This window comes from Heterodontus francisci, chromosome 5, assembly GCF_036365525.1.
Source record: "Heterodontus francisci isolate sHetFra1 chromosome 5, sHetFra1.hap1, whole genome shotgun sequence".
In the NCBI taxonomy this organism is placed as follows: Eukaryota; Metazoa; Chordata; class Chondrichthyes; order Heterodontiformes; family Heterodontidae; genus Heterodontus; species Heterodontus francisci.
Window position 1 is genome coordinate 115,508,783 of NC_090375.1, and position 24,296 is coordinate 115,533,078.

General features: G+C 42.4%; 1 protein-coding gene across 1 annotated transcript in view; it reads right to left on the reverse strand.

Annotated features, from left to right (window-relative positions):
- Positions 1-22,145: 22,145 nt before the first annotated feature.
- cops5 (COP9 signalosome subunit 5) overlaps positions 22,146-24,296 on the reverse strand; it is a 58,259-nt gene continuing 56,108 nt past the window's right edge. The window contains exons 7-8 of the mRNA XM_068031946.1: positions 23,047-23,195; positions 22,146-22,591 (exon numbers count right to left, since the gene is read on the reverse strand). Of these exons, the coding sequence (XP_067888047.1) occupies positions 22,501-22,591; positions 23,047-23,195 (240 nt within the window). The 3' untranslated portion in view covers positions 22,146-22,500. The remainder of the gene's footprint in view (positions 22,592-23,046; positions 23,196-24,296) is intronic.

A 24,296-nucleotide genomic window follows, 5' to 3' on the forward strand; every position in this document is an offset into this window, starting at 1 on the left:
TCAGAAGATAGGGGAACAGTACTTGGTATGAGTTAAGGCACGGGCAGCAGAGTTTTGGATGACCTCAAGCTTACAGAGAGTAGAATGTGGGAGACCAGCCAGGAGTGCATTGAAATAGTCAAGTCTAGAGGTAATGAAGGTATGAATGAGGGTTTCAACAGCAGGTGAGCTGAGACAGGGATGAAGTCAGGCAATGTTACAGAGGTGTTCTTGGCGACGGCACGAATATGAGGTCAAAATCTCATCTCGGGCCTAAATGTGACATGAAGGTTGCAAACAGATTGGCTTAATCTCAAACTGTTGCCAGGGACAGGAATGGAGTCATCAGCTAGGAAAGAGAGTTTGGAGCGGGGACCGAAAACAATGGCTTCAGTCTTCCCAATATTTAATTGGAGAACATTTCTGCTCATCGGTACTGGATGTTGGATAAGCAGTCTGATAATTTAGCAACAGTGCAAGAGTCGAGAGAAGTGGTGGCGAGGTAGAGCTGAGTGTTGTCAGCATACCTGCGAAAATTAAATCCATGCTTTCAGATGATGTCGTCGAGGGGCAACATGTAGACGAGAAATAGGAGAGGGTTAAGGATAGATCCTTGGGGGTCGCCAGAGGTAATGGTGCAGGAACAGGAAAAGAAGCCATTGTAAGTGATTCTCTAGCTACGCTTAAATAGCTAACAATGAAACCAGGTGACAGCAGTCCCGCCCAGCTGGATGACAATGGAGAGGCATTGGAGGAGGATGGTGTGGTCAACCATGTCAAAGGCTGCACAAAGGTCGAGAATGATGAGGAGGGAAAATTTACCTTTGTCACAGTCACATAGAACGTCATTTGTGACTTTGACAAGCTCTGTTTTGGTACTGGCGGGGCGGAAACCTTATTGGAGAGATTCAAACATGTAGTTCCAGGAAAGATGGGAATGAATTTGGAAGGCGACAATACATTCAAGGACTTTGGAGAGGAAAGGGAGGTTGGAGGTAGGATGATAGTTTGCAAGAGCTGTGGGGTCAAGGGTTGGTTCTTTGAGGTGAGGGTGATGATGACAAATTTTTAAAAGAGGGAGTGACAACACCTGAAGAGAGAGAACCATTTACAATATGCCTATGGTTTTATTTACAAACAGACAAACATACGAATTAGGAGCAGAAGTAGGCCATTCGGCCCGTTGAGCCTGCTCCACCATTCAATAAGATCATGGCTGATCTGTTTGTGTCTCGAATGCCACACTCCCGTCTACCCCTGATAATCTTTGATTGACTTGCCTAACAAGAATTTATCTACCTCTGCCTTAAAAATATTCAATGATCCCCCCTCCACCACCTTCTGAGACAGAGAGTTCCAAAGTCGCACAACCTTCTGAGAGAAAAAATTTCTCCTCATCTCTGTCCTAAAAAGGCGACCCCCAATTTTAAACCAGTACCCCCTAGTTCTGGACTCACCCACAAGAGGAAACATCCTTTCCACATCCACCATGTCAAAACCGTCAGGATCTTATATACTTCAATCAAGTCTCCCCTCACTCTTCTAAACTCCAGTGAAAATAAGCCCAATCTGTCCAACCTCTCCTCATCAGACAAACTGCTCATTCCAGGTATCAATCTAGTACACCTCCTCTGAACCGCCTTCAACACACTTACATCCTTCCTTAAATAAGGAGACCAAAACTGCACACAGTATTCGAGATGTGGTCTCACTAATACCCTGTATAACTGAAACATAACATCCTTACTTTTATTTTCAACTCCTCTCATAATAAAGGACAGCATTCCATTAGCCTTCTTTATTACTTGCTGTACCTGTATACTAACTTTTTGTGACTCATGCACTAGAACACCTAGAATCCTCTGCACCTCGGAATTCTGCAGTCATTCTCCTTTTAAATAATACTCTGCTTTTTTATTCTTCCTACCAAAGTGAACAACTTTACATTTATTATCAAAATCTGGGAAGTTTTTATGAGGCCCATTTCTACAAGCTATAATACTGAAAATTATACCTAATTTTCATGTCATGTTTTGGGATTTTTGACTATTGGGTAATTTGTATTACGATATGACAATTAAGTTAAATCCATAATATAGAGGTTTTGGGGATGCAGATTAGAATTTAGATCCATTTGATGGGTTTATGCAAAATGATCTTTGTCACTAACTGCATAAGTTTGAGACAATGTGATTCATTGTGGCCTCGAGGCGGCCAACATCCCCAGCATATACACCCTACTAAGCCAGCGGCGCCTGAGGTGGCTTGGCCATGTGAGCCGCATGGAAGATGGCAGGATCCCCAAGGACACATTGTACAGCGAGCTCGTCACTGGTACCAGACCCACCGGCCGTCCATGGCTCCGCTTTAAAGACGTCTGCAAATGCGACATGAAGTCTTGTGACATTGTTCACAAGTCGTGGGAGTCAGTTGCCAGCGATCGCCAGAGCTGGCGGGCAACCATAAAGGCGGGGCTAAAGTGTGGCGAGTCGAAGAGACTTAGCAGTTGGCAGGAAAAAAGACAGAAGCGCAAGGAGAGAGCCAACTGTGTAACAGCCCCGACAACCAATTTTATCTGCAGCACCTGTGGAAGAGTCTGTCACTCTAGAATTGGCCTTTATAGCCACTCCAGGCGCTGCTGCACAAATCACTGACCACCTCCAGGCGCTTACCCATTGTCTCTCGAGACAAGGAGGCCAAAGAAGAAGAAAAGATTCGATAACATATCCCAAGGACAAGATTGGATGATATACTGGTATGGCTTACTCCATACAAGCCCAGCACAGAGTGCTGCCATGGAAGCTCACGCTTGGGTGGGTAGTGGTCAGTTTAATTGGCAGCTCAAATAGCCAAATCCCAAACATGGATAATGCTGGTGTCATGAAAACCCGACATGCCAAATGGAAATATTAATTTCATCAGTTGGAACGTTGCCTGTGCAGCTCTGGGGAAACTGTAAGCTTTGTCAGACAGAAAGCAGAGAGCAGTAACTGAAAAGCCATCCACGGAGCAGCTCTCTCTCTCTCACTCCAGTAAAGATCCAGAGAAGACCCGGCTGCAACTGATAAAGCCTCAAGCCTACAGACCACCACAGCCAACAACTAGGGGACAAGGGTCAAAGCCTCTGCCTTCCGGAGCCTGAGGCGCAAGCCTGCAACCATGCCAGTGGCCCAGCGAGGACGTCAGGACTACAATTTCAACTGAGAACTCTGGGACTGATACACTAGTTAAATTCCATTTATTCTGCTCTCTACTCCAACCACCAAATCTGTTTTCCCTCTGTAATCTATTTGTGTATGTGTGTGACTCTTGTGTGAATATGTACGTGTAATGCGTGGCGTATTTTAGTAATTTTAACCGGTTTAGAGTGTTCAGAATAATAAACTTACACCTTTCTTGTTTAAACTCAAGAAAACCTGTATGATTGGTTCTTTTGCAATTACATTAGAGGAACAGGAGCAAGTGCTCACTGAGGTGGTAATATCAATCACTCTGTTAAAAAAGGGATAAACCCTGCTGCGGTCAAACCAGAGAAGGGGCGAAAGGGGGAGCCTGAGACCCGTTCCTCACCTGGCTGTAACACTGGACGTTTTCTTGTACTCAGTCGTGGATTATGTCTTGATAAATCTTGTTAATGATATCAAACATTGTTACTATTGCAGTACAAGACACCATTATGTGCCAAACTTTCAACAAATGGACACGAGTTATCTGCACTGACAGACAGTGATACTGAAAGGACTAGATTTGGTAAACCTGAAACAGAAGAAATAATGGTCTGGATTTTGTCGTCAGTGGCAAAGCAATGATGCTTACCACTGACCTTGAAGAACATTGCTCACACAGATCCAGAGATCTCTATGGTATGGGCTTCCGTTTCCCTACATCAGTTTGAATCTGGCGCCAATCAAATGGATTTCCAAGCATCCAGAACGTTGATGTCATCAAGCAGGGTAAGCATACAATCACATTGAAGTATTTCTCACAGATCGCAAACCAGGAAGTGAAAAACCACTAAATTACTTCATTTTAAGTTAAAAATTTTACAGAAAGTGAAATAATAAATTGGGACATCCACATGGGATTAAAGATAGAAGCTCAAACGCAAACACAGTTTAGAAAAAAGTTATTTAAAAAATATATGGAATTCCTTTTCATAATAGAGAATAACATAGAAACTTCTGGATTTCCCCATTTGACTTCGCATGTGCAGACTACAGAAGTTGCTGTCATTTTCTGAGGAGTAATGACAGTGAATGCTGACAATTTTGCTGTCATTATTACAGCAAAATCCGAGCCAACAAATTAGGAGATTAATTTCAATCTAGAATAAAAATGGTAGGTGCTCTCAGAATGTCAAAGTTACTACACGTGTAGGTGCTATTATCAATGTAACAACATCAACTTGTATTTATTTAGCGCCTTTAACATGATGAAATGTCCCAAGGTGTTTTATAAGAGCATTATGAAACAAAGTATGACGCCGAGCCACAAAAGGAGATATTAGGTCAGATGACAATAAGCTTAGTCAAAGAGGTAGGTTTTGAAGAATATCTTACAAAGGAGGAAAGCGAGTTGGAGAGAGGGTATTTCAAAGCCTGGGGCCTAGGCAACTGAAGGCATGCCCAACAATGGTAGAGCGATTAAAATCTGGGAAGCACAAGAGGCCAGAATTAGAGGAGCACAGATATCTTGGAGGCTTGTGGGGCTGGAGGAGATTGCAGAGAAGGGGAGAGGCGAGGCCATGGAGGGATTTGAAAACAAGGATGCAAATTTTAAAATCAAGACATTAGAAATTAGAACATTACAGCGCAGTACAGGCCCTTCGGCCCTCGATGTTGCGCCAACCTGTGAAACCATCTGACCTACACTATTCCATTTTCATCCATATGTCTATCCAATGACCACTTAAATGCCCTTAAAGTTGGCGAGTCTACTACTGTTGCAGGCAGGGCGTTCCACGCCCCTACTACTCTCTGAGTAAAGAAACTACCTCTAACATCTGTCCTATATCTATCACCCCTCATCTTAAAGCTATGTCCCCTCGTGTTTGCCATCACCATCCGAGGAAAAAGACTCACTATCCACCCTATCTAACCCTCTGATTATCTTATATGTCTCTATTAAGTCACCTCTCCTCCTCCTTCTCTCCAACGAAAACAACCTCAAGTCCCTCAGCCTTTCCTCGTAAGACCTTCCCTCCATACCAGGCAACATCCTAGTAAATCTCCTCTGCACCCTTTCCAAAGCTTCCATATCCTTCCTATAATGCGGTGACCAGAACTGCACGCAATACTCCAGGTGCGGTCTCACCAGAGTTTTGTACAGCTGCAACATGACCTCGTGGCTCCGAAACTCGATCCCCCTACTAATAAAAGCTAACACACCATATGCCTTCTTAACAGCCCTATTATCCTGGGTAGCAACTTTCAGGGATTTATGTACCTGGACACCAAGATCTCTCTGTTCATCTACACTACCAAGATTCTTCCCATTATCCCAGTACTCTGCATTCCTGTTACTCCTTCCAAAGTGAATCATCTCACACTTTTCCGCATTAAACTCCATTTGCCATCTCTCAGCCCAGCTCTGCAGCCTATCTATGTCCCTCTGTACCCTACAACATCCTTCGGCACTATCCACAACTCCACCGACCTTCGTGTCATCCGCAAATTTACTAACCCACCCTTCTACACCCTCTTCCAGGTCATTTATAAAAATGACAAACAGCAGTGGCCCCAAAACAGATCCTTGCGGTACACCACTAGTAACTAAACTCCAGGATGAACATTTGCCATCAACCACCACCCTCTGACTTCTTTCAGCTAGCCAATTTCTGATCCAAAGCTCTAAATCACCTTCAACCCCATACTTCCGTATTTTCTGCAATAGCCTACCGTGGGGAACCTTATTAAACGCCTTACTGAAATCCATATACACCACATCCACTGCTTTACCGTCATCCACCTGTTTGGTCACCTTCTCGAAAAACTCGATAAGGTTTGTGAGGCACGACCTACCCTTCACAAAACCGTGCTGACTATCGCTAATGAACTTATTCTTTTCAAGATGATTATAAATCCTGTCTCTTATAACCTTTTCCAACATTTTACCCACAACCGAAGTAAGGCTCACAGGTCTATAATTACCAGGGCTGTCTCTACTCCCCTTCTTGAACAAGGGGACAACATTTGCTATCCTCCAGTCTTCCAGCACTATTCCTGTCGACAATGACGACATAAAGATCAAGGACAAAGGCTCTGCAATCTCCTCCCTAGCTTCCCAGAGAATCCTAGGATAAATCCCATCTGGCCCAGGGGACTTATCTATTTTCACACTTTCCAAAATTGCTAACACCTCCTCCTTGTGAACCTCAATCCCATCTAGCCTAGTAGTCTGAATCTCAGTATTCTCCTCGACAACATTTTCTTTCTCTACTGTAAATACTGACGAAAAATATTCATTTAACGCTTCCCCTATCTCCTCTGATTCCACACACAACTTCCCACTACTATCCATGATTGGCCCTAATCTAACTCTAGTCATTCTTTTATTCCTGATATACCTATAGAAAGCCTTAGGGTTTTCCCTGATCCTATCCGCCAATGACTTCTCATGTCCTCTCCTTGCTCTTCTTAGCTCTCCCTTTAGATCCTTCCTGGCTAGCTTGTAACTCTCAAGCGCCCTAACTGAGCCTTCACGTCTCATCCTAACATAAGCCGCCTTCTTCCTCTTGACAAGCGCTTCAACTTCTTTAGTAAACCACGGCTCCCTCGCTCGACAACTTCCTCCCTGCCTGAGGTACATACTTATCAAGGACACGCAGTAGCTGCTCCTTGAATAAGCTCCACATTTCGATTGTTCCCATCCCCTGCAGTTTCCTTCCCCATCCTACGCATCCTAAATCTTGCCTAATCGCATCATAATTTCCTTTCCCCCAGCTATAATTCTTGCCCTGCGGTATATACCTGTCCCTGCCCATCGCTAAGGTAAACCTAACCGAATTGTGATCACTATCACCAAAGTGCTCACCTACATCTAAATCTAACACCTGGCCGGGTTCATTACCCAGTACCAAATCCAATGTGGCATCACCCCTGGTTGGCCTGTCTACATACTGTGTCAGAAAACCCTCCTGCACACACTGGACAAAAACTGACCCATCTAAAGTACTCGAACTATAGTATTTCCAGTCAAATTTGGAAAGTTAAAGTCCCCCATAACAACTACCCTGTTACTCTCGCCCCTGTCGAGAATCATCTTCGCTATCCTTTCCTCTACATCTCTGGAACTATTCGGAGGTCTATAGAAGACTCCCAACAGGGTGACCTCTCCTCTCCTGTTTCTAACCTCGGCCCATACTACCTCAGTAGACGAGTCCTCAAACGTCCTTTCTGTCGCTGTAATACTCTCCTTGATTAACAATGCCACACCCCCCCCTCTTTTACCCTCTTCTCTGTTCTTACTGAAACATCTAAATCCCGGAACCTGCAACATCCATTCCTGCCCCTGCTCTATCCATGTCTCCGAAATGGCCACTACATCGAGATCCCAGGTACCAACCCATGGTGCAAGCTCACCCACCTTATTCCGGATGCTCCTGGCGTTGAAGTAGACACACTTTAAACCAAGTTCTTGCTTGCCAGTGCCCTCTTGCGTCCTTGTAACCTTATCCCTGACCTCACTACTCTCAACATCCTGTACACTGGAACTACAATATAGGTTCCCATTCCCCTGCTCAATTAGTTTAAACCCCCCCGAAGAGCACTAGCAAATCTCCCCCCCAGGATATTGGTACCCCTCTGGTTCAAGTGAAGACCATCCTGTTTGTAGAGGTCCCACCTACCCCAGAAAGAGCCCCAATTATCCAGGAAACCAAAACCCTCCCTCCTGCACCATCCCTGCAGCCATGTGTTCAACTCCTCTCTCTCCCTATTCCTCGCTTCGCTATCACGTGGCACGGGCAACAACCCAGAGATAACAACTCTGTTTGTTCTCGCTCTAAGCTTCCACCCTAGCTCCCTGAATTTCTGTCTTAAATCCCCATCTCTCTTCCTACCTATGTCGTTGGTGCCTATGTGGACCACGACTTGGGCTGCTCCCCCTCCCCCTTAAGGATCCCAAAAACACGATCCGAGACATCACGAACCCTGGCACCTGGGAGGCAACACACCAACCGTGAGTCTCTCTCGTTCCCACAGAACCTCCTATCTGTTCCCCTAACTATGGAGTTCCCAATGACTAATGCTCTGCTCCTCTTACCCCTTCCCTTCTGAGCAACAGGGACAGACTCTGTGCCAGATACCTGTACCCCATTGCTTACCCCTGGTAAGTCGTCCCCCGCAACAGTATCCAAAATGGTATACCTGTTGTTGAGGGGAACGGCCACAGGGGATCCCTGCACTGCCTGCTGGTTCCCTCTCCTTCCCCTGACGGTAACCCATCTACCTACTTCTTTTACCTGAGGTGTGACTACCTCCCCATAACTCCTCTCAATAACCCCCTCCGCCTCCCGAATGATCCGAAGTTCATCCAGCTCCAGCTCCAGTTCCCTAACGCGGCTCTCGAGGAGCTGGAGTTGGGTGCACTTCCCGCAGATGCAGTCAGCAGGGACACTCTTGGCGACCCTTACCTCCCACATTCTGCAGGAGGAACATACAACTGCCTTAACTTCCATTCTCACTATTCTAAATTGCTTGACCGGGAGCCAGTGTCGGTCAGCGAACACAGGGGAATAGGGAACAGGACTTGATGCAAGTTAAGACACGGGCAGCAGAGTTTTGGATGACCTCAAGTTTATAGAGAGTAGAATGTGGGAGACCAACCAGGAGTGCATTGGAATAGTCTAGTCTAGAGGTAACAAAGGCCTAAATGAGGGTTTCAGCAGCAAATGAACTAAGACGGGGCAAAGTCAGGCAATGTTACGGAGGTGGAAATAGGTAGTTTTAGTGATGGCACAATTATGAGGTCGGAAGCTCATCTCAGGGTCAAATGTGACATGAAGGTTGCGAACAGAGTGGCTTAATTTCAGATTGCTGCCAGGGACAGGAATGGAGTCGGTAGCTAGGGAACGGAGTTTGGAGCAGGGACCGTAAACAATGGCTTCAATCTTCCCAATACTTAATTTCTGCTCATCGGTACTGGATGTCAGATAAGCAGTCTGATAATTTAGCAACAGTGGAGGAGTCGAGAGAGGTGGTGGTGAGATAGAGCTGAGTGTCGTCAGCAAACATGTGAAAACTAGCCATTATACAATACCTTGAGTATGTCTTCAAATGAAGCAGAGAAAGTGGCAGGACAATGAAAGTAAATAGATGCCCATTTATGTTTGAAAAGTAGACAACCAAATCCAATATGGACAGCTGCAGATGGAGGAATGAAATAAAATGGAGCACACAAGGGACCTACAAAGTGAAACAAAAATCCAATGGAGTCATCAAAAAGAAAAGAATAAAGAATTTAATTTGAAAATAAATGCCAGATAATGTCTGATAATGGTGAAGAGATCTGAAGAAGAGCAATCTTGAAAACCGTGGAACTCCAAAAGAATGAAATGGTGAGCAAATATTTGGCCGCCAACCCCAGACAATAATGTTTTCAGGCTCCGTCTTACCCCCTCCCTTCACCAAACAAGTCTACAAGCCCTTCCCTCCTACCCCATTCATATCTTCTTTTAGGATCGCCCCTCCTCCTGACTGCATATTCTACCCACAGCAACCGCTTCTTCTCCCATTCACTGGCTGGTATTCACTTCCCATGTCTCAGTTTTCCTACCAGGCTGATTTTCTCCAGTACATCCACCACTCTCCCCACCCCCAGCTCCATTGCTGAACTTTTTGGTCAATGACACCTCACCCCTGAGGGGCAGAGCCACACAATCCACTAAAGAGTACCTCTTCCTGTGCCCCTTTCACAATGCTCCTCCCCATCTCTCTCCAATTACCCTGCCACCTCCTCTCTTCTCTTCCTGTTCCTCTTCTCCATCACATTCTTCATCCCTTCCCTCCTCCTTCTCCATTTCCCCCACACTCTTTTCTCCTTCCTGTATGCTTATATCCTTACCTTTTCCTTCTTGCCTCTCTCCATTGCATATTCCCCTTCCCCTACTTCCCTGCTCTTTTTCATTTGCTTCCTACTCCCCCTATTTCCCTCTCCCACATTGATTCAATTATCTCCCTCCATCTAACTGAGCTTGATCTAAAAAAATTCAAATTGGTCTTGATTAACTATGTTCAAAGCCACAGGAAATTGACTAGTATTGTATAACTTACTAACTATTTATCAAGTCTCCCCCCCAACCCCCCCCCCCCCACCCCCCACCGCCCCTCCCAGATATTCCATTTACCTGTTCATTATTCATCAGAAAGGTCTGAACAGGAAAACAATATGTATATGTGAGATTAGGCTACATTGGTTAGGAGATATCACAAGCATCTGCAAGAGTATTGGATACAGGTTGCAGTTCCCAGGTTTGTTGAGCCAGTTAACACAAGGATCACTGAATCTTTCACAGTACTGCAAAACAGAATGTGTATACAGTGTATTAAGTAAAAATATGTAAGTTTAAAAATCTGGTAAGAATTCAGTGACCTATAAAATGAACATTTAAGAATTGACCTTCCTGTAAAGGATATTCTTCCTGCATAGTGCGTGCAGATTTTTTTGAGTAAAAAGGAAACTTCAGAGTGTAATTAATCAAACATTACCTTTTCAACAGAGGGGTTCTGCCAATCATTTAACATGCTTGTTAAAACTGTTATTAAATCCAAAGTAAGCATGAAGTTTACATAAGAACCTAAGCCTACTGTGTATCAGTTTAGTAATTTAAGCACTATAGGTCACTATAAGCTTAAAAATGAAGGAACCCATTTATCATTAATCTCAGTTATCACCATGGTAATATGGCCACTTCCATTTATCAGCATTCAACTTTCTAAAAATAATATTCTAAGCTCATGATGTTTAGTATTCTATAACCACTGTTGATTTTTTCTAAAGGAAATGAAGTGACCGTTTACTAATTGAAAACATACTGGAGAGCCCCTTGCCTTTTTAATGAGGTAGAATGAAAAAAAATCTGTTTTAGTATATACTAGTTGGGGAAAATATCATTTAACAAAGGATTTGCTGATTTTCTATTTTAGTATAATTCATTGTTACGTAGTTTGAATGTAAGAATTGGGAACAAGAATAGGATGTTAGGCTCAACAAGCCCATCCCTTTTTCAGACATCAATCCTACCTACTAGTTTTCTCACCATATCTCTCGATCCCTTCTGTCTTATAGGATATTTTAACCTTTTCCCAATGATTCACATGACTCTAATATGGTACAGTGGTATTTTGTTAAGTTTCACACAAGGATCAGCACCTATATGTGCCTTAACAGTAGCTTACAGTACAGAATGAGAATGGTATCCCCCATGCTGTCCTGGGTAGAGCTTGTGCCCATTGTTAGGAGTCTTGAAGAAAGTCCTCATCCCACCTGGAGTATCTGCTATTCAATGGCTCTTAGTTTGCACCCTGCCTGGGGAATCTGCTATTAGTTCTCACTCCACCTAGGGTATGTTATTTGGATCCCTGATCCTCTTCTCAAATGGACAACTTTTGCCTGGTCCCTTTCCAGGATCATCCCTTGCCTTGTCCTAATGATTCTACAACTTGACTCTGCAACTGTTCTCTCTTTTATGCCACTTTTGACAGCGGGTATATATAGTGTTATTGACATAGGTATTTGCGCTACTGGGGCATTTCCAAGAAGGCCAATTAGGCATTGAATGTCTTCTCAACAACAGAAGAAGTCAGCTCACCCCTTATCGCCAATTTTTCAGGGCAAAGGGGGAGTTGAGTGGTGTTTAGGGTGCCGTACCCCTTTGGTTAAACAATTACTGGCCTGTGACAATGGAAGGGACTGTTTCCTACTTTTATCTTATTATGCTTCTTTCAAGGTTCATTCAACAAACTTGACCTGCTATGTTACATTCCTGGTCTGTTCTCAGGCTAAGAAGTCTAAGGACCCCATGATGAAGTTCCTTATTTTGTGGCCCTCATTTGGGTATCTAGTTGGAATGTGTGCAATTACCTCTATGTTGGTAATTTCATATTTTGTTAATTATATTAGGGACAGAATGTTGCTTTTACCTAACTGTATTGGAAAGCTTGACAGTTTTTAGGTTGTATGGTTTCAAACACCCTTGTGCAGGTTAATTACTGTATACTTGCTCAATTAATAGAAAAGGGTGATCTGATATAGATCCAAAGATAGAGCTACTCTAATGAATGTGTCAGCTGTGGCTCATTTGGTAGTACTTGTGCCTACTGAGTTAGAAGGTTCAAGTTCCACACTAGGACTTAAGCATGAAAATCAAGACTGACACCCCAGTGCTGCACTGTTGGAGGTGCTGCCTTTTGGATGAGATGTTAAATTGAGGCCTTATCTACCCTCTCAGGTGGATGTGAGATCCCATGGGTACTTCGTTGAAGAAGAGCAGAGTAGTTATTCCTGGTGTCTTGGCCACTATTTTTCCCTCAATGAACAACACAAAAAAGCACATCATGTGGTCATTATCACCTTGCTGTTTGTGGGAGCTTATTGTGCTTGTTTCCTATATTACAATGTGATTACGATTACACTTCAAAAGTACTTAATTGGCTGTAAAGTACATTGGGATGTCCAGTGGTTGTGAAAGGTGTTACATAAATGCAAGTTTTTTTTCTTTTGAATCAAAGGTATATGTGAGGTTACAACAGTACCTCTCATCTGTTAGTAGTCATCAGGTATATGTTTTGTTAATACTAAAGTGATTACATGAAGTACATATTCAACACAGATTCAATATTTGGTAGAATACTCTTTCACTCTCCGGAAACACATAATTTGCCTCTTGAATCCATTTATACATTTTTCAATGGCCTTCTCTGATCATTAGTTGCAGAAACTTATAACTCAATAAAAATGTATTGTCTGACTCTCTTTAATTCTTAATAGTAATCATTCGAACAGATAACAGTTTTATTTCAGTATATGGAGGCATCTAAGTTTCTAAAGGTTTTGAGAATATCACATACTAGGGGAAAGATTTTCATGTAGCCCCAATTCAACAGTGGTTAGCACCGTAGCCTCACAGCTCCAGGGACCTGGGTTTGATTCTGGGTACTGCCTGTGCGGAGTTTGCAAGTTCTCCCTGTGACCGTGTGGGTTTTCACCGGGTGCTCTGGTTTCCTCCCACAGCCAGACTTGCAGGTTGATAGGTAAATTGGCCATTGTAAATTGCCCCTAGTGTAGGTAGGTGGCAGGGAATATGGGATTACTGCAGGGTTAGTATAAATGAGTGGTTGCTGGTTGGCACAGACTTGGTGGGCCGAAGGGTCTGTTTCAGTGCTATACCTATAAAAGATTGCATTTATATAACGTTTTAATATTTCCCAAGTTGCTTCATAACAGTGTTTTCAAATAAAATTTGACACCGAGCCACATAAAGATATTCAGACACCTAAGGCTTGGTTAAAGAGCCTTTTTAAGGGGCAGCTTAAAGGAGGAGAGTGAGGTAGAGAGGTTTAAGGAGGGATTCCAGAGCTTACGTCCTAAGTCACTGAAGGCATGGCTGCCAATGGCAGAGCAATTATAAGTGCAGATGCGCAAGAGGCCAGAATTGGAGGAGCACAGAGATCTTGGAGATTGTAGGGTTATAGAAGGTTGCAGAGATAGAGAGGGGTGAGGCCATGGAGGGATTTGAAAATAAGGATGAGAATTTTAAAATAGAGGTGTTGCTGGGCCAGAAGCCAATGTAGGTCAGTGAGTACAATGCTAATTGGTGTACTTGACTTGGTGCGAGTTACAATATGGGCAACAGAAGGCCACCAAGAACACTGGAATAGGTGAGTCTAGAAATCACAAAGGCACGGATGAGGGTTTCAACTGCAGATAAACTGAGACAGGGATGGATTGCCTTAGGATGTTTTACTACAGCTCTATATAAATGCAAGTTGTTGTTCTTGAGACAGATGATATAGAAGTGGAAGTAGGCAGACTTTGAGATGGAGAGGATGTGGAGTCAGAAGCTCAGCTCAAGGTCAAATAAGATACCAAAGTTACAAACAGTCTCGTTCAACTTGAGACAGTGGCTAGAAGAGGGGATCGAATCAGTTGCTAAGGAATGAAGTTTGTGGCAGGGATCAAAGGTAATGACTTGGAGTTTGCAGTTAGCGGCTAAGCAAGGGAGCTTGCTGCTGACCTTGGAATAAGTCTCACTGAGAGATCTAGCGATTCCTCTGGTGGGAATTTCACCTCATTGTGCAGTGGTACTGCAACCGATTGCAATGTTCTTTAAGAACATTAGAACATAAGAACTAGGAGCAGGAGTAGGCAATTTAGCCCCTCGAGCCTGCTCCGCTATTCAATACGATCATTGCTGATCTCATCTCAGCCTCAACTCCACTTTCCTGCCCATTCTCCATAACCCTTCAACCCATTACTAATTAAGAATCTGTCTAGCTCCTCCTTAAATTTACTCAATGTCCTGGCATCCACCGCACTCTGGGGTAGTGTATTCCACAGACTCACGACCCTTTGAGAGAAGTAGTTTCTCCTCATCTGTCCTCACCCCTTATCCTAAAACTATGACCTCTCATTCGAGATTGCCCCACAAGAGGAAATACCCTCTCTACATCTACTTTGTCAATCCCCTTAATCATCTTATATACCTCAATTAGATCTCCTCTCATTCTTCTAAACTCTGGAGAGTAAAGGCCTAAACTGCTCAATCACTCTTCATAAGACAAACCCCTCATCTCTGGAATCAATCAAGTGAACCTCCTCTGAACTGCCTCCAATGCAACTACATCCCTCCTCAAGTAAGGGGACCAAAACTGTATGCAATACTCCAGGTGCGGTCTCACTAATACCTTGTACAGTTGCAGCAATACTTCCCTACTTTTATAGGGTGTTCCTTTAGCAATAAATACCAAAATTCCATTTGCCTTCCTTATTATCTGCTGTACCTGCATACTAGTTTTCAGCGATTCATGCACGAGGACACACAGATTCCTCTGCACCAAAGCACTCTGAAGTTTCTCGCCAATAAGATAATAATTTGCCTTTCTATTCTTCCAACCAAAATGGATAATCTCACACTTATCCACGTTAAACTCCATCTGCCAAATTTTGGCCCATTCACCTAAGCTATCCATATCCATTTGTAAATTTCTTATTTCTTTATTGCAATTTACTATCCCACCTATTTTAATGTCATATGCAAATATGGCTATAGTACCATCTATCCCTGCATCCAAGTCATTAATATAGATGGTAAATAGTTGGGGCCCGAGGACTGAAACATGTGGCACCCCACTAGTTACATCTTGCCAACCAGAAAAAGACCCATTTATCCTGACTCTCTGTTTTCTGTTGGTTAGCCAATCCTCTATCCAAGCTAATAAATTGCCCCTAACCCCATGTGATCTTACCTTGTGTATTAACCTTTTGTGCGGCACTTTATCCAATGCCTTCTGGAAGTCCAGATATACTACATCTCCAGGATCACCATTATCCACTTTGCTTGTTACATCTTCGAAGAACTCTAGCAAATTAGTCAAACATGATTTACCCTTCATAAAACCATGCTGACTCTGATGGATTGCGTTTTGACTTTCTAAATGTCCTGTTATTACTTCCTTAATAATGGATACTGACAATTTCCCAATGACAGATGTTAAATTAACTGGTCTATAGTTTCCTACTTTCTGCCATCCTCCCTTTTTGAATAAGGGCGTTATATTAGCATTTTTCCAATCCACTGGAACCTTTCCCGCATCCAGGGAATTTTGGAATATTATAACCAATGGATCCACTATCTCCGCTGCCACTTCTTTTAAGACCCTAGGATGTAGGCCATCAGGCCCTGGGGGACTTGTCTGCCTTCAATCGCAATAGTTTGCTCAGTACTTTTTCCCTAGTGATGATGATTGTTCTAAGTTCCTCCCTTTCTATAACCACTGCATTACCTGTTACTATTGGGATGGTACTAGTGTCCTCCACCGTGAAAACTGAGGCAAAATACTGATTTAGTGTCTCTGCCATTTCTGTGTTCCCCTCTATTAACTCTCCAGTCTCATCCTCCAAGGGACCAACATTCACTTTAGCTACTCTCTTCCCCTTTAAATACTTATAGAAGCTTTTGCTATTCGTTTTTATATTTTGCACTAGTTTTCTTTCATAACTTACCTTTGCTCTTTTTATTACTTTTTTAGTAACCCTTTGTTGATCTTTAAAAGTTTCCCAATCTTCCAGCCTGCCACTGGCCTTTGCAATATGGTATGCCTTAGTTTTTGTCTTTATGTTATCCTTAACTTCCTTGCTTTGCTATGGATATTATATTACCCTCTTACAATCTTTCTTCCTCTCTGGAATATATTTTAGTTGGGATAAATTGAATATCTCCTTAAACAACTGCCACTGCTCAACAACTGTCATACCTTTAAGCCTTCCTGCCCAGTCCATTAGGGCCAAATCTGTCCTCATGCCAATGTAATTACCTTTATTTAACTCCAGAACACTAGTGTGAGACTCCAGTTTCTCGCCCTCAAACTGAATTTGAAATTCTAGCATGCTATGATCACTCTTCCCTAAAGGATCCTTAACTATGAGATCATTAATTAATCCCACCTCATTACACAATACCAAATCTAGAATAGCTTGGTCCCTGGTTGGTTCCACAACATATTGTTCCAAAAAACAATCTCTAATACATTCAATGAACTTTCCCTCGAGGCTTCCCTTGCCAATTTGATTAATCCAGTCTATATGCATATTAAAATCACCATGATTATTGCTGTACCTTTCTTACAAGCCCCCAGTATTTCCTGGTTTACACTGTGCCCCTCTGCGGAACTACTGTTTAGGGACCTATAGATTACCCCCACCAGGGACTTCTTTCCCTTGCTATTTCCTATTTCTACCCAGACTGATTCTATGTCTTGATCTCCAGTGCCTATATCATTTCTCACTACAGCACTGATCTCTTCCTTTACTAACAAAGCTACACCACCTCCTTTTCCTTCCTGTCTATCCTTCCAAAATACTGAGTATCCTTAGATATTCAATTCCCAAACCTGGTTTCCCTGCAACCACGTCTCAGTAATCGCCACTAAATCATACCCATTTGTCTCTATTTGCGCTGTTAACTCATTTATTTTATTCCGAATGCTTTGTGCATTCAGATACAAAGCCTTTAAATTTGTTCTATTATCAAATTTCCCTACACTTGTATGATTCCTTAGTGCAATATGACGTTCACACGTTCTGTCCCTTCCTTTTATATTCTAGTAACAATCAGCCTCATCACTAACCTGCACTTCTACCTTCTCCTTTAACTTTGACTTCCTAATTTTCCACGCAACTGAACTCTCCCCCCCCTACACCCCCCCACCCCCCCCGCCACAATATTTAGTTTAAAGCCCTATTTGCAGCCCTAGTTATGCGATTTGCCAGGACTCTGGTCCCAGCATGATTCAGGTGGAGCCTGTCCCATCAGAACAGCTCCCTCCTTCCCCAGTACTGGTGCCAATGTCCCATAAAGGATTTTCACAGACACCCAACCAGGAAACAAATAGTAGTAAAATAAAATCACTTTTGAAAATTTTTACATGGAGCAAATTAAACATTGGGGAATACAATTGGATGAAGGTAGAAGCTAAAATATTGATACTTTTTAAAAAGAATTAGTTTAAAAATATCTAATTATTTAACAGCAGTCCATGAATATAAAATTACTTTTCAGTGCCAGTTCTGTTGTTCAATAAAGTTTAATAATCACTTGACGGTTAAAAACCCAATAACACTTGATTGAACAAAGTCAACTTATTCTGGGGTTCCTAGCAATGATGTGGGAGCAGTAAAGTTGAAGTCCTTGCTGATTTCAATAATTGCCAGCTCTGGAAGGAGTCCACAGCCTGTGGTGGAACACTGAGTGACGGACTGCAACTTCAGGATTCCCTGCACTAATCTGCATACGTCTGACATCCTGAAGTTGTGGTCAGTTTCTAATGACACGGCTAATGACACGGAATGCTGATGGAGCACTGGATGTCAGACAAGTAGTCTGAAAACGCAGAGGCAGGAGAGGGGTTGAGAAAGCCAGTGCATTTAACTTTGACTTCCTAATTTTCCACGCAACTGATACCTTCTCATTCTCACTGTTTGCCACACCTCCAAGTTTGGTGTCAAGAACGAAACCAAAGAAGTGCAATTCAAATACGCTGCACAACAGAGAAAGACAGTAAACTGAGGCAGCTTTGTTCCCATGGAAACAAAGAGAGGTGGGTAAACTAATCAATTTTGGATGTGATCCCAAGAGCCAAACTCAAGTGGAGACATTTTTAGTGGAGAGATGTTTCTCTGTATTACTATAGCTGTACTGACCTTATCAACTTAGATGTGATCAGAACACTCCAAAACTCTCCAGTGTGGTGACATGTTTCTTTGCATTACATTAACTGCATTGATAACAGCTCCAACTGTCAAAATGAGCTATCGAAACATAAGCAAGCAGGGACATTACTTGAATTTCTGTAATTGGACAGCAACATGATGGTAGAATCCAATGATTGGCCTAGCAAACATTTGTGGTTTTGAATTATAGAAAGGGGTATTAAAAAGGGGGTATGAACAGAAAGTGTAGAAGACTTCAGGAAGAGACATACTCAGAGAATGGAGCTGGGGCATGAGCCAGAAGGCACATATATCCTGTCATTGTAGCTTCTATCCAAGGCATAACAAGATAACATAATTTGCGTTATGCACAGAAAACTGCTACTCAGTTGCTGTAATGCATCAAGTCTTACTTGTGCTGAAGAAAGTTTAATCACTGTCACCAATGTAGATCAACATCAAATCATTTGGATATTAGGGTTTGTCAAAACCTAACAGTGCAGGCAATGGAAGGTATAGCCAGGTTGGGTTGCAACAGTATGGGGTAAGGTGTCATTATCTATGAGCCAAGTTTCTGTCAAGGCCACGGTGTAAATGCAATCATCCATGACGAGGCATAGTTCAGAAGTGAATGGACATTCAGGAGGGAGATGTAGAGAGGGGCTGTGAGTTTTGATTCACTGTAGATTCCAAAGAGGCAGTAGTGGGAGCGGTGAGTGCCGTGGGAATGAGGTTGGCAAGATTAGCTCCACTGCCTCTAGACTGCTTGTCTGATTTCCTGTACTGGATGAGCAGAAATTTCCTCCAACAAAATATTGGGAAAACAGAAGCCATTGTCTTCAGCCCCACCACTAAGTCCATTCCCTAGCCTTAGTAACTGAGAGAGGCTGAACCACAACATTCACAATCTTGATGTCTTATTTCACTGAGATGAACTTCTAACCACATATCCACACCATCACCTACTTCCACCTTCATAATGTCACACAACTCTGCAGCTCCCTCATCCATGCCTTTGTTATGTCTAGGGTATTGCAACGCTGTCCTGGCTGGCCTCTCATCTTCCACCCTCCATAAACTTGAGCTCATCCAAACACTGCTGCCCATATCTTCACTTGCACCAAGACTTGCTCACCCATCAGTCCTGAGCTCACTGACCTACATTGGCTTCTAGTTTGGCAACACCTCAATTCTAAAATTTGCATTCTTGTTTTCAAAACTCTCCATGGCCTCAGCCCTCTTCATCTCTGTAACCTCTTTCAGTCCTATAACCCTCCAAGATCTCTCCTCTCATGTGCTCCCTATTCCGATCGCTCCACTGTTGGTGGCCAAGCATTCAGTTGCCTAGGTCCCAACCTCTGGAATCCCCTCCCTAAACTTCTCCACCTCTTTTCATCTTCCTTTAAGATCCTTAAAACCTATCTCTTTGACCAAGCTTTTGGTCATTTGTCTTAGCATCACATGTGACTTGGTGTCACATCTTGTTTGATGTCACTCCTGTGAAGTTCCTTGGGGTGTTTTACTATGTTAAAGGCACTATATAAATGCAAGTAGCTGTTGAAGGTCAGTGAGAGGAGGATAGGGGGATTGAGGTTACTTCTGCTGAGGGGGGAGTAACAAATGCCTCAACATGCCTGTCACACAGAGAGTGAGTGAACCAACAGTTATGCAAGATGCTGTGTATCAGTGGCTGCACTGTATTCCTGGGGAAAATGGAGAACCGAGGAGTGGATGGATGAATGGAGTGAGTGATGATGGAAAGCAGACAGAATATGGCTGAGCAAAGCCAGCAGTGGATCAGAATACAGAACAGGATGGGAACGAGCATAAGAAATTAGAGCTAGCTGAGCGTTGTGAAAAATATCCAGCAAAGGAGCAGAAAGCTGAGGATGTAGCAGCAGGCTGCTACCAGAATTGAGACAACCTAGCAGAGAATGCAGTCTCCGCATCAGCAGCAGCATTATTGAGATCACAAGGTCCAAAAGCAATGAACAAATGACTTTGTCCCAGGAGAAAATGGATTTTTGTGCAGGGCCCAGATTAGAAAATATTACCAGGACTTAAGCTACTATTCCTCTTATTTGACTGCAACAGGGTTTATTTTTTTTTAAAGGGCTTGTACTTAACACCTCAATGAGTGTTTTGCCTTTTACCTTTAATGTGATTGTGACAGAACCAATCAGACAGGTGTTCTCAAGTTTAAACAAGAGGAAAGTTTATGATACTTAATCTAAACCAGATTTTAAAATAATAAATACGCTACACATTCACACGAGAATCACACACGCGCACTAATAGATTAGAGTGGAAAGTAGGTTTTGTGGTTGGATTAAAGTCCAGAATAAATGAAACTTAAATACACAGTTTGTGAGTTTGGTGGCCTTCCGGATGAAGTTGTATTCTTGAAGTCTTTGGCTGGTCGCCGTGCACTTTGTGGCTGGCCTGCTTGACTCAGGGTTTTCTTGGAGGCAGACTTGTAGGTGGCTCTCTTCTCCTGGTCGCTGTAGCAACCTGTAGGCTTGCAGGGTCGACAGTTGCAGATGGTTTTCAAACTTGATGTTTTCTGGCTAGAGAGAGAGAGAGAGAGAAAAAGGGAGGCAATAGCCTTTTTTGCTGCTGCACACAGTTACTGCTTGTTTTTTCATGTGTAACAAAATTCCCAGTTTTTTCAGAGATGGACAGTCACATGATTCTCTCAATTCCCTTTGTTTTTAATGAGGTCCAAAGTCTAAAACCCAAAACCTCTATCAGGTGGTGTCACTAGTGTTTACTCCCTGGAAGGACATCTCCACTTAGGAATGCCTTAAGATGGCTTTGAATGTCCCACTAACGAGGCTGATCTGAATCATCGACTCAGTTAGCCAAAGTATTGTCCTGGCTGGGCTTCTTGTTAGACTTGTGTCTCCAATTCGATCTGCTGGTATTTCAGATGCAAATTGCAGTGGCCCTCTTGGTTGCCAGTTTTTAAAAAAGTTAACTGTAGGATTTTCTCTATTAAGAGTCTAATGTAAGTTGCCAACCTATGATGTAATATTTCTCATTTGGCATATCGTGTTTTCTTGACACTACTGCTATGCAGAGCAAAGTCATATCAGTCAAGGATGCCTAGTGTAGTCCGGTAATACAGCAGAGTCCCAATGGCACAGCAATCCATGAGTTGAGAAGTCAAATTTGAGCATAGTTTCAGCAGTTAAAAAGAGCACAGTAAAGCAGAATCAGATAGGCAATGGGCTCTGCACATGCAGCTTTAAATATGTAACTTGAACAAAAATACATTGCTTAAGATCCTCTGGCTCTATTAGCAAATGGAAGAGAGGAGATTGGGGAAAAAGGCAGCTATGGATGACCAAGGTTAGAGTTGCAAAGAGGAGTTCAGTAAGAAGCTGCTAGTTCAGGAGCTATCTTAGATAATCAACTCAGTGTATCTGCAGTCAAGCATTTCTGAAATGACTGCCCTAAAACTGAAACCACAATTTAAGTTAAGAAATCACATGCATTATAATCTGTGTATGAAGGAGCAAAGTACGATATGTGGCTGGGTTACTGCTTTTATAACAGAACACAAGCGCTTTGCTGTAAAAAATAAAATATTTATTGTTAATATACCTCTTGGTTTAGCACCATATGTGAATGTCTTCAGTGGGTGAATTGCAAAACAGTGTATTAAAAAAAAACATACATAATAGATTTGGAATCACTGTGCATCTTTGGTGCAACTCAATTTTAAAACAAAGAACAACTTCTGGTATATTAACTTGTTTTAATAACACACTGAAGTACACACTGTTTACACTTTTCCATTTTTAGAAGCTTCATAGTGGAATTTTTCTTATTTGGACTCCTGATGCCCCAAAAAGGAGTGGGTTTACCCCATAATGAAGTGAGGTGGTCTGGCAACTGCTATTTTATCAAACTATGTAATATCGCCAGTCAAGATAATGAAAATGAAGAAAAACAGCCAGTAGTTCGAATACATGGGCCACCAGGATACTGGAGAAATAACTACAGATGCTGTTTAAAGAAGTTGAAACTGTAATGAGTATCTTCACCACAAGCACATTCGACAAGCAATTTTCTTTGTTGAGACCCAGTACATTAAGCAGAAGGTATATTGATCTGATTGAAGAGTTTATCCTTAATAACCTGAGACATCAAGCCATGTATTGCTTCTATGGTAGTCTTGCAGCTGGAAAAAAAAAAATTAAAAATGACTAAACTGGAACTGCTAAAATCTAGCTTGTTTCTGAAAATAAATGATCTCAGGGTAGGCACCAATTGTAGGCCAGGTACTTTCTGGAGGGGCAAAAAGACAAAGTAATCCCATGCTACAGTGCAAGAGAGGACTTGCTTTTCAATAATTGCTACACATAGCAAGATGCTTTCTCCATCATTATCTCTACTTTCTTCCAACAGTTCTGAAAAATCAAAAGAGTTTACATTTGCAGAAGGTGTATAAATTTATATTGTTCCACTTTGTCCATAAGGCAGTAAATTTTAATTCTAAAAATTGAGAAATTCAGTTGTGGAACATTGCAGCTTTAACTTTTCAACTAACTCAGTTATACAATTTACATATGCAATAAATACAATACATAATTTGGTGGCATTACATGTGCAATATTAAGATGAGTATGCCCTTACCTATCTCGTGTAGCTTTGGCTAATTTGTCCTCAGATTTTCTATCATGAGTGTCCAAACCAAGCATAAAACTGCCTCGACCAAGCTGGGCTTCTGACTGTTCCAACTTTTCAGACAAGTCAAAGACTTGCCCTGTTGTGTAATCAGCATTCTGCAGTGAAAAATGCAGATAGAAGATTTTTATTAAGGTATTTCTCTACAATACAACTGGGAGACTCAAATGATCTGCCACAGTGCCCCCACTGATGAGGGAGTGTAATAACAATGTGGCAAATTTATATAGGCATGTGGAGATGGGATTTTTATAATAGAAATGTAGGGGTAATAACAGCATGACTTCAAAATGAGGACCATTACATCTGTGCAGCCTGAATATCCATCACATCGTTTCACCTGAAATCTACAAGTGGTCTTAAATTCCTGTAAGCAACACTAAATGAAGTCAATCAATAATACATTAAAAATATTACATCTGTATTCACCCAGTCAACCTTTTCTATTTTATTATATATTAACTTGCCTATGTATTTAAATTTTATAACTTACCCGTTTTAAAGTTGAGAATACACACCAAGGTGAAAATGTAGTATATGCGATATGTATATGGAAGATGCAGATATACATCTCATATTTATTTAGCAGTACTGGTCTTTGGCAACTATAGCGTGGATGCCCTTAGGTCTGCAGCACTGCAGTGGAGCTGTTTGAGTTTGACAGCATTGAGGGATTCTTCAATCTGGTATTACCTTGGAGGAGGGTAACCAGTGATTTGGCAAAATTGTCAAGCAAATATGGGGTCTGGCTCACTGCTGCATTTGTAGTGTCTGTCAGTAGTGAGGGGGAGATGGAAAGCATGGCTCTTACATGTCTGATAGAGGGGTTCTGAAACAAAAACAAGAAATGCTGGAATCACTCAGCAGGTCTGGTAGCATCTGTGGAAAGAGAAGCAGAGTTAACGTTTCGGGTCAGTGACCCTTCTTCGGGGTTCTGAAGTCTGGCAGCACTGATTTTTTCAAAGCAATCTCAGCAAATATTAAATTTGATGTCCTGTGAATGTTTTCTTGGAATGCATTGGTGTCTGTTTCTCTGCCTGTGTCTCTTTCGCTGTGTAGTTCTTTCTGCATCAGTGCCTCCTTCTCTCAGGTGAGAGCAATTAGTCAGCCATGGTTCACAGTCGGTCGTAAGTTCAAGTCTCACTCCACAGACTCAAGCACAAAAGTATAAGCTGACACTGCAGTGCAGTACTGAAGGC